Raw genomic sequence first — 11,189 nt, forward strand, 5'->3', positions numbered from 1 at the left:
AAAAATATTTTGCACTATTAGTTTTAGAGACTGGATTTTTTCCACCCCTATTCCAAAATTGTGAATCTGTCGTTGTAATGAGACATTGATAATGTGAAGGTTGATCGAAGATATGTAACAAAATTGTATCAATAGTTATTCTACCCTAAATCCAATTCATATATTCATTTTACTAACTTTAAGCATGGCGGAAAAATGAAACCCTAATTTCTCCCCCTTTGTCTCTTTCCGCCGTATCTCCATGGAGGTTCACGACCTTTTCCCAGAAACCTGAGAGAAAAATACAACAATCCCCACCAATACAAACCAAACTTTTCCCCCGCAACCTCATAATACACCTGCAACGGGTTCAAAGCCACAAAACACAAAATCCTTCGCTCAGGCCCTCAAAGGGGTTTGTGATATTCCTCTTTCACAGCTTCCTAATCCAGTAATCAAAGGGGACAAACCCTCCATCACAATTCCTGAAGATGAATACGAAGCAGGTATTGCTGAATGCAAAAACAATCTTCATGGCAGAGTCCTTTGGCCAAAAGGTTCTAACCCGCTAACGGTAGCTGCTCTCAAAGAAAAACTATCCCTTTCTTGGTCTGGTATTAAGAACTGGGGGGTGTTATCTCTAGGCAAGGGTTACTATGAGTTTACTTTCGCCAGCACGGAAGATATGCGTAGAGTTCGAGCTTCAGGTGCCATTAGTTTAAATCCTGGTTCCTTGAAGTTATTTGCTTGGACAAAAGATTTCAACCCATCTCTGCAAAGTAATACTTCGGCGCAGGTTTGGGTTCGGTTCTTCGGGCTTTCTCAAGAATATTGGAGGCCAAGAATTCTCTTTGCAATTGCTAGTTGTGTTGGCACGCCTATATGCATTGATGCTGCGTCGTCCAAATCTAGAATTGACCGCACCTTCGGGCAATACGTCCGGGTTCTCATTGATATGGATTTAACTAAGCCTCTGAATTACAATGTGTTGGTTGAAAGAACAGGATTTGCTTTTTTCGCGGATATTGAATATGAAAACATTCCTCAACTCTGTGACCATTGCAGGAAGTTAGGACATACCAGACAAGAATGCAAGTTACTCCAGAAGCAATCTGCTCCGCCTACTCTAAAAACCAAAACCACATACATTCAGAAACCAATAGCGAAGCCTACAGAGACCGTGGCAGATACAAACATTAACTCTGAAAAGGAGGCTCAACCGACTTCATCTGATCCCATTATTATACCCAATCCTTTAAACTTCATATCTCATCCACCGGAGGATTCAGGGTCACAACCTTCTGTTTTTGTAGACTCAACTCAAGTCAATGAGGTTCATATGGATAATTTCCTTCAAAACTCATGGGCAGATCAAGCTGATTTGGAGGAGGAACCGTTAGATAAGGATGAGACTTTTACCAACGCGGTCTCTATTCTTAAAAAGAAGCAGGCAGCCAGAAACAAAGCAAAACAGTCCAAAAGGTCTCAAGCAGGACCGGCTTTGACGTTCTCATGAAGTGCCTTTATTGGAACGTGAGAGGTATTGCTAACTCTCCTACAAAATTAGCACTAAAAAGACTCATTCTTGTAAATAAACCAGATTTTATGTTCATCTCTGAACCGTGGATGGAGGTGAAGGATTTTCCTTTCCGTTGGCTCAATAGATTAGGTCTTAAGCTTTTTGCTGTGAATGTGAGGGAAGGCTTAGCTCCTAATCTTTGGTGCTGCTGTCTTATTGAATTTGAGCCTCAGGTGGTGGTTGCGGATAGTCAACAGGTCTCTTTTACCCTTAAGTACCAAGACAAAACCTTCGGTATATCAGCCGTGTATGCCTCCACTAATCTAATGCTGCGCAGATCCCTTTGGCAAAGCCTCTCTCTGTTACAAACTCAATTCAATCTTCCTTGGGCTTTCATTGGAGACTTTAACTGTATTTTAGGAGCACATGAACACTGTGGTTCTAGGCCTCCCGCTAGACCTCCCATAAATGATTTCAATAATTGGACGAATCTAAATTCTCTTCTGCGTCTTCCCACCTCTGGTGCTTTATTCACATGGAAAAATGGCAGAACAGGCAGTCTGCATATCGAAAGGCGTTTGGACCGAACCATTTGCAATCATGATTGGCTATATCTTTGGTCTAATAACTCTTGCAGAACCTTATCGAGAAACAGGTCTGATCACTACCCTATTCTGTTTGAGTTCTTCTCGTGTGATGCTAAGGTTGTCTCTAGCTTCAAATTCTTGAGTATGTGGGCTTCACATCCTAGTTGTGAGATTTAATCGCTGCAACTTGGAAGACTTCTGTGGTGGGCTGTCCCATGTTCATTCTTCAAAGGAAGCTTCAGATTCTTAAAGCTAAGCTTAAAGTTTGGAATAAAACAACTTTTGGGAATGTTCAGGATAATGTTAAGTTAGCAGAGGATAATCTTAATTGTATTCAAAAGAAGATTGTGGAGGATGGACCCTCGGATTCTCTTGAGATCCTTGAAAGAAATGCTCAGGGGCAACTTGACCTAGCTCTTCAACGTGAGGAAATTTTTTGGAAGGAAAAAGCCAATGTCAAATGGAAAGCTGATGGCGACAGAAATACGCGATATTTTCATAGAATGGCTAAAATTAAACAAAGTACCAAAAGAATTGCTTGTTTGAGAGTGGATGGGAACCTTATTACGGACAGAGAGCTTATTGCTGATCATGTGGTATCCTATTACACTAACCTTTTTAATAATTCTTCTATTTTGCAGGATGCTAGTCTTATTGATGAAGTTATTCCTTCACTGATGACGGAAGATTACAACACGGCTCTTACCAATCTGCCGTCTATGGAGGAGGTTCATCTTGCAGTCACGAGTTTGGACAAGGATAGTGCTCCAGGCCCAGACGGTTTCAGCGGATTTTTCTTTCAAACTTACTGGAAAATCATAAAAGAAGACGTGCTTGGTGCGGTTTTACAGTTCTTCAAAGAAGGATGGATTATGCCAAATTTTAACACCAACACCCTGGTGCTGATCCCTAAAGTTCCAAATGCCGAGTCTATTGAGCAGTTTAGACCGATAGCCCTCGCCAACTTCAAACACAAAATCATCACCAAGATTCTCGCTGACAGATTATCAAAGATCATGCCTTCTATAGTTTCTAAGGAACAAAGAGCTTTCATCAAAGGCAGACTTATTAAAGACTGTGTTTGTGTCACTTCTGAAGCAATTAATCTCCTGCTAAACAGATGCAAGCATGGTAACCTGGCCATCAAAGTTGACATCTCCAAAGCTTTCGACACGCTCATCTGGGAATTCTTAATTAAAGTCCTCCAAGCTTTTGGTTTCGATGATAAATTCTGCAGCTGGATTAAAGAGATTCTACATTCTGCGGTTATGTCGGTTTCAATTAATGGAATGCAAGCTGGTTTTTTTACTTGCACGAGTGGTGTGCGTCAAGGGGATCCGTTATCGCCTCTCTTATTTTGCTTGGCAGAAGATGTTCTTAGTAGGGGGCTGACTAAGTTGGTAGAGAACAATTCTGTCAAACTGATTAAGGCTGCCCGCAATTATGTTGTTCCTTCCCATGTTCTTTACGCTGACGATATCATGGTTTTTTGTAAAGGCGACAAGGGTTCTATCGAGGCTATAACAACTCTGTTCCACAGGTATGCTTGTGTGTCTGGTCAAAAGGTTAACCCCTCGAAATCTGTCATTTACGCAGGGTCCATTTCAAGTAAAAAACACAACCATATTGCTTCTCGTCTTGGCTTCAGAACAGGACAGGTTCCTTTCTTTTACCTGGGAGCACCTATCTTTAGAGGAAGGCCAAAGCCTATTCATTTTCAAGGCATTGCGGATAGAATTCGAAGTAAACTTTCGGCTTGGAAAGCTAGCTTATTATCTATCGCGGGCAGATTGGTTCTTGTTAAGTCGGTGATACAAAGCATGATGATTCATACTATTTTGATATATTCTTGGCCTGTTTCTATCTTGAAGAGCATCCACAAATGGGCTAGGAACTTTATTTGGAGCGGCGATATAGACACTCGGAAGATGGTAACCGTGGCTTGGGATAAATGTTGTCGGCCTTATGCGGAGGGAGGTCTGGGAATGAGATCCTTGGTTACTTTAAACGAGGCTGCAAATATGAAACAGTGCTGGGATTTATTCAATTCAAATGATCAATGGGCTTGCTTACTTAGAGCTAGAGTTTTGCGGGATAACCGTCATATTTTGTATCATATTTATTCGTCTTTGTGGAGCAGTATGAAATCTTGTTTAGAGGATGTAAGAAGCAATTCTAGCTGGCTGATAGGAAATGGGAAGAATATTTATTTCTGGACAGATTGTTGGAACGGCTCAAACGTGATCGATCCTCTTACTACAACTGTGGCAGCCCATCGTTTCTTAAAAGATAAAGCTGCAGACTATATACAAAATCAGCATTGGTGCATTCCAAGAGATCTTCGAGTCGTGTTTCCTAATCTTGAGAGCATCCTGTCTAAGGTACAGCTCTCGGTTTTAGAGAAAGATGATGTTTTTGTTTGGAAAAAGGCAACGGACGGTATCCTTACTCTCAAGGTAGCTTACGATTTCATTTCTCATAATTGCACTATTATTGAATGGGGAAAACTGATCTGGAATGCGCACATCCCTGCCTCGTACTCGTTATTTTTTTGGAGATTGCTGCATAATAAAGTTCCGACTGACGACAATTTGGCTATGCGAGGGATCCATTTCCCATCTGTTTGTAATCTTTGTGGTGTTACAGATGAAACGGTAAATCACTTGTTTTTCTTTTGCTCTTTCGCAACCAAGTTCTAGAATTTTTTATCTTTATCTCTGTCGCACAGCTTCTGTTCTCTGGATGATGTTTGGTATGTTTACAACAAGCTCACCTCTGCTCAAAGCAAGCTGGTGTTTCTGGTTGCAGCTATTAGTATAGTTAACATGATTTGGAAAGCCCGTAATTTACGCAGGTTTGAGGATAAGAACAGCAGGTGGAATTCCTTACTTAACTCGGTCAAGATTGATGTCACTTATGCCGGTAATGCTACCACAAAAGTCGGTTCTAATTCAATCATGGACTTCCAATTTCTCAAGAGCTTCAATATAAAAGCTAATCCTCCAAAAGCTTGTATCGTCAAAGAATTCTTGTGGCATCCTCCTATTCTTCATTGGATCAAATGCAATACGGATGGCGCGTCTTCAGGAATGCCTCAAAGAGCGGCTTGCGGCGGTATATTCAGAGATCACATGGGTAAGCATCTCGGAAGTTTCTCAAAATCTATTGGCTCAGGTAATGCTTTCATGGCTGAGATATATGGTGCGATTATTGCTATCGAAATTGCAAGGCAGAAAAATTGGGTGAATTTATGGCTTGAAACGGATTCAAAGCTTGTGGTTCTTGCTTTCTCCAAGCCTCACGTTGTCCCTTGGGCGTTACGGAATAGGTGAGAAAATGTTATCCAACATGCTAAATCTATTAATTTTCTGGTCATTCATATCTTTAGGGAAGGAAATCATTGTGCGGATAGGCTCGCTAACTTAGGATTGTATGTAAACGATTTCACTTGGTGGGATGTTGTTCATAGGGAAATTCTAATGGAGTTTGCCAAAAACTCTATTGGCCTTCCTTGTTATAGAGTAACTCATTAAGGGGTTTTGGTGTGGTCCTCCTTTTTTGCTTCTCTTTCTGTATCCTCTCTTTTTGTTTTCATTTATATATTTTGTGGTGGACTCAGTCCACCTTCAATTAAAAAAAAAAATTCATATAATTATTTTAATACAAAAAAAAATTGAAAACTTAAATTCACATTTTATAGTAAAATATTTCCTCCCTTCACTGCTAATATAAAGCAAAAAAAATGGTCCAACGTGTGTGTACGACTAATTCTAAAAAAGTTTCAGTCATCTAAAATTTTCTTTATAAAAAAACTTAAATAATTTTTTTAATACTAGAATGTTCAATATATCCTGTTTTTTAATTTAAAAATATTTTAATTCCACTAATTGATTATTAAATATCAACTTTAAAATTTTAAAAAATTTAATTTCTGTTTTGTATTTAATTTTAAACTTTTTATTACATTTTATTAATTTGAAATTGTTATTATTTTAAATTTAATTCTGTTTTGCATTTAATTTTAAAAAGTCTATTACATTTTATTAATTTGAAATTGTTATTATTTATTTTAGGGTAATGCTAACGAGTGCCCTAGGGGCACTGGTTAAGAGTTTAAAATAATATATTTTGTTTATTAAATACTTGTATTAAATGTACTGAAAATTAAAATAATTGACTTTTTTAAGAAATAAAAGGTATGTTTTTCTTGAAAATACTTGTATTCAATGCATTGGAAGTTTAAATTACTGATTCATTTAAAGAATATTTTCTATATTTAGAATGCTTAACCAGTGCCCCTGGGGCACTCGTTAGCATGACCCTTTATTTTATAATAATGACTGAGAAAATAATTAAAATCAATAATGTAATAAGTGTATCATTAATCAACTGGATTAATAAATTCATTTTCTTCAGTTACGTTCATTTTCTTGATGCCTTAATTAACACGGCCATCTATACGAAAAACACGATCCAACTTAAACAGAAGAATCTTTCAAGTGATTGTGAAGTTGTGGAAAAACTGGAAAAGAGAAAGGAGACAAATGTTTCTTTTTCTTCTTCAATTAATTAATTTGTATAAAAAATGGCAAATATATACGGGCCAACCCCACCATCCAGCTATATCTTCAGCAACGACTTGTTGACTTTGTGAATTGACTTGACTCATAAAAAATTTATAGAATAATGATGGAGAATAGTATTAGGGTTTGCTAACGAGTGCCCTCAAGACACTCTTTAAGCATATTAAATAAAAAAAATATTATTTATAAAAGTCATGATTTTAATTTCCAATACATTTTCTTTGCATTGAATACATACATTTTTAATAAAACTTACTACTTTATTTACTTAATCAGTGCTCTTACAACAGTGGTTAGCAATTCCCGTACTATTAATACATGTTAGAGTTTAGTGACTTGGGTGGGATCAATGAAGCATCTATAATCTATTTAACTAGCACAACTTTTTTTAATAATATATGCAGTCGGAAATCAAAGTTTAAATTTGACTTTTAACTATTTACAACTTTTTTTAGTGGTATACAAGTAATTTGATTTATGTTTAAATAGACTAATGATACTAAATACTTGTTTGATTTGAGACTATTTATTTGGGAAAAATTATAAATAGTCATTGTTCGTTGCTAACTTATTTTCAAAAGTTTTTTTTTAAGATAACTCAACTTTATTTTCATATTTAACTTGATATTTCATAAAATCTTATTAACTTAATTAGACTTTTAGTCAATTAAATTATTTATTTTAAGTTGATCCCTTATTTAAAAGAGGAAAAATTACTCTCACTTCCTTGATATATGTTAAAATGACATTGACACCCTATCTAGTAAAAAAATATATACTAACATTTCATAAGCTTTTATATATATATATATATATATATATATATATATATATATATATATATATATATATATATATATATATATATATATATATATATATATATATATATATATATATATATATATATATATATATATATATATATATATATGAGGAGGGATCAAATTACACCCGAAGAGTTACACCACGAGTTACACTCGTTCGATAACTACATCTCGAAATAATATTTTTTAAATTCAACCGTTGGATTGAAACATAATATCATATAGATCATACCTATAAAGTTTGAGCTTAATCTATAATGATTTACTATATCATCAAGATATCCAAAGATTAACGTCAAAATGAGCTTTCATATAACGTTAATTTTGATGTTATTCAATGACATAGTAAATCATTATAGATTAAGCTCAAACTTTATAGGAATGATCTATATGATATTATGTTTCAATCCAACGGTTGAATTTAAAAAATATTATTTCGAGATGTAGTTATTGAACGAGTGTAACTCGTGGTGTAACTCTTCGGGTGTAATTTGATCCCTCCTCTATATATATATATATATATATATATATATATATATATATATATATATATATATATATATATATATATATATATATATATGTCACTGAAGGTTTTTAGTGACAGAAAGACAAAATCGTAGGTAAATGTCATATATGCTTAGGGATGGAAATGTGTAGGGTTTGGACAGAGTACTATAGTATCTATTCTTATATTTGCAAATGAAAAAAAACCTGCGTACTTGAGCCCATGCCCGCTTGGGCATCAACTTTAGCACCCGTACTCGTGCCCTGTGGGTATCTAAGTACCCGTACTCGTACTCGTTACTCGCATTTCTAATAAAAATAAATAGATCAAATACAAAATATCATTTTAAGTTTTTAAGAACATTAAAAACTTTTCAATTTTTTTTAATTATGAAATAAACAAACTCATATATTAAATATGTAAGAGTTAAAATTGGAGTATTTTTTAAAACTGATAGAGATACATTTTTATAAAATAAAATAAATTTAAATATATATATAAATATATTTAGTGTGTAGGTATGGGGCGGGTTGGATACTAAAGTGTCCATCCCCGCACCCATACCCGCTTATTTTAGTGGACAATTACCTGAGCCCATGCTTGTAGTCATTTTTGCGGGTGTTTACTTTACCCAATGTGGGTATTTTTGCAGATGCCCGTTGGAGATGGGCTAAATTACCATCCATATCTAATCTTAAGGTTTTTGGTTGTCACTATAAATTAGAGGGTGTGTCAGTTTCATTTTATTAGACCTCAGGGAAAGTTAGTGCATGTTTTAAAACTAGAGGGTGTGAGTGTAATTTTAATAACACTTAATGGAGGTAGATGTAATCTACCCTTTAGAAAAATTACTATTAATGTCTCTTAAATATAACCTTATAAGTCAACTCGACCATTTTTGTTAGTTTTGTTACAAAAACATTCAATTTTGAAACGCTAGCATTATATGTGGCAATTGTAATCTTACATGGCATTTTTGACACAACATTTGAGTGAATGTCATCTTTTTGATTATCACGAAGTAGAAGCTGCACGAATAGGGCTCAACATTGGAACACAAAAACCCTAAATTGAAAATGATTAATACCTAAGGCCTATCTTTCGTGTTTCATAGAATCGTCTTCATCCCATTGGCTTCACTTCATGGATTTGATTAGGGCTCATCACAAAAGTTATCCAACACAAATACGACGAACACGACAAATTTGATTAGTGAATTTACCCATTTATGCAATGATGGGATAAATACTCTACATGCATGTGATCTGGATTGGTGGTCTTATTTTCAAGTAATAGGTAGCTAGAATGACTAAGGGTACTCAGTGGTAGAGTTATAATGGTTTTATGACTTAATGAACATAATTGAGATAATTCTATAAAAAGATGATTTAGATACAAGTAAGATATAACCTTTTTGCACTTAGAAGCTCTAGCCAACTAATTCATTGTGGGTTCTATGATAACACTGGTACTTTTAAGCATTGGATCACTTCCATCTATGACAATCAACCTGATAGTAGGAAACTCCTATGGAAAGAGATTGAAGAGATACACTGGAATCAGCAAGGGCCCTGGTGTGTGTGCTAGGTGATTTTAACAATGTTGCCAAGGAACAAGATAGATTAGGATGCAACATTGTGACTGAAAATGAATACCAAGATCCATAAAATATATGAGGAAAACTGGGTTAAGTGAAATGGACAATCTGGGGGACTACTTTACATGGTCTAACAAACATACCATCGACACCATTTATTCCAGGATTGACGGGGTTCTGGAAAACAATGAATGGTTTCAAAACAACTTGGATACAACTCTAAATAACCCCCCTCCCAATGTTTCAGACCACGCTCTTCTGTGTGTGGCTAGTAGGATCAATGAGAAGAGACCTCAGAAACACTTCAAATTTAGCAACTGCCTTGTTGACACGGAGAACTATGATAGAGTTATCAGATGTAGTTGGATGACACCTGTTAGAGGGAATTCCATGTATGTTTTATGGCATAAACTTTGGATATTGCAGAGTGCTCTTAAACACCTCAGTAGGCATCTAGCTACAATGTAGCAGGATATTGTGCAAGCTAGAGAAGAGCTGCAAAAGGCCCAACATGATCTGGTTGGTAACCTCAACAGATTCAGAAAGTAAAACAACTGACTGAGAAAGTTATTCAATTTAATGAGATTAAAGAGAAAATACTTATGCAAAGAGCAAAAGTGGATTGGTTGGGGAAATGTGATGAAAATAATTCATTTTTCTTTGTAACGATTAAAACAAGGCAGAATAACAAGAGCATGAAGATGATTCAAACATCTGATAGAACCATTGTGCACAATTAGGCTGATATTGCATAGGAGGTTCTTAGGTTCTATGGGAGCTAATGGGGAAGACAGATAGACATCTGAGTTATATTGATATTGAGGCCATGAGAGATGGCAAGCAACTAAATATGGAACAAAGAGAGGGGTTGTACAGGAATGTCACAGACTAGGAAACTAGCAATGCACTTAAAGGCATATGTAATTTGAAGTCCCCTAGCATTGATGGCTTTGGAACTAAGTTCTTCAAAGTAAGTTGGCATATTGTTAAAAATGATGTTAGTGCAGCTGTGAGAGAATTATTTGAGAGAAAGGTGATTTTTAAGCCTTTCAACTGTACCATTGTTACTATGATTCCAAAAAGTGATACAACCAAACAAGTGAAGGATTTCAGACCTATAGTCGGCTACACCACCTTTTTCAAAATTTGCTAAAAAATGATAACTGCAAGGCTAGGAAGAGTACTGTAGAGTATAATCAGTCCATGTCAAAGCCTTTGTATCAGACAAGTCTATTCACAACCATATTCTATTAGCTTATGAAATCTTAAAAGGATATGGTAGAAAATGTGGGACTCCCAGATGCTTAATGCAATTAGATTTGCAAAAAGCATATGACACGGTTGACTGGGGGGAAATGGAGAGCATTTCGAAGGAAGTAGGTATACCTTGGAAGTTTATTAGTTGGATCATGACTGCAGTTAGCACAGTTTCATAGAGGTTCAATATCAATGGTACATACACAGAGGTTATGCAAGCTAGAAGGGGAATAAGGCAAGGGGATCCCATCTCCCCCTTGTTTTTTATTATCATAATGGAATACATGAACATATGTATGGTGAAGATGCAAAGAAATCTTGACTTTAATCAT

The 11,189-nt window shown here is 35.7% G+C and overlaps 1 protein-coding gene across 1 annotated transcript; it reads left to right on the top strand.

The window, feature by feature from the left end:
* The first annotated feature begins 664 nt into the window (after window positions 1–664).
* LOC131658271 (uncharacterized) lies at window positions 665–1,495 on the top strand. Its single transcript, XM_058927583.1, has one exon. The coding sequence runs from the start codon at window positions 665–667 to the stop codon at window positions 1,493–1,495; it is 831 nt and encodes a 276-aa protein (XP_058783566.1).
* The last annotated feature ends 9,694 nt before the right edge of the window (window positions 1,496–11,189 follow it).

The sequence above is a fragment of the Vicia villosa genome, linkage group LG3 (genome assembly GCF_029867415.1).
Source record: "Vicia villosa cultivar HV-30 ecotype Madison, WI linkage group LG3, Vvil1.0, whole genome shotgun sequence".
Lineage (NCBI taxonomy): Eukaryota > Viridiplantae > Streptophyta > Magnoliopsida > Fabales > Fabaceae > Vicia > Vicia villosa.

Coding starts and splice junctions, on each gene's coding strand:
- LOC131658271 (XM_058927583.1), top strand. CDS start 665: ATGCGTAGAGTTCGAGCTTCAGGTGCCATTAGTTTAAATCCTGGTTCC.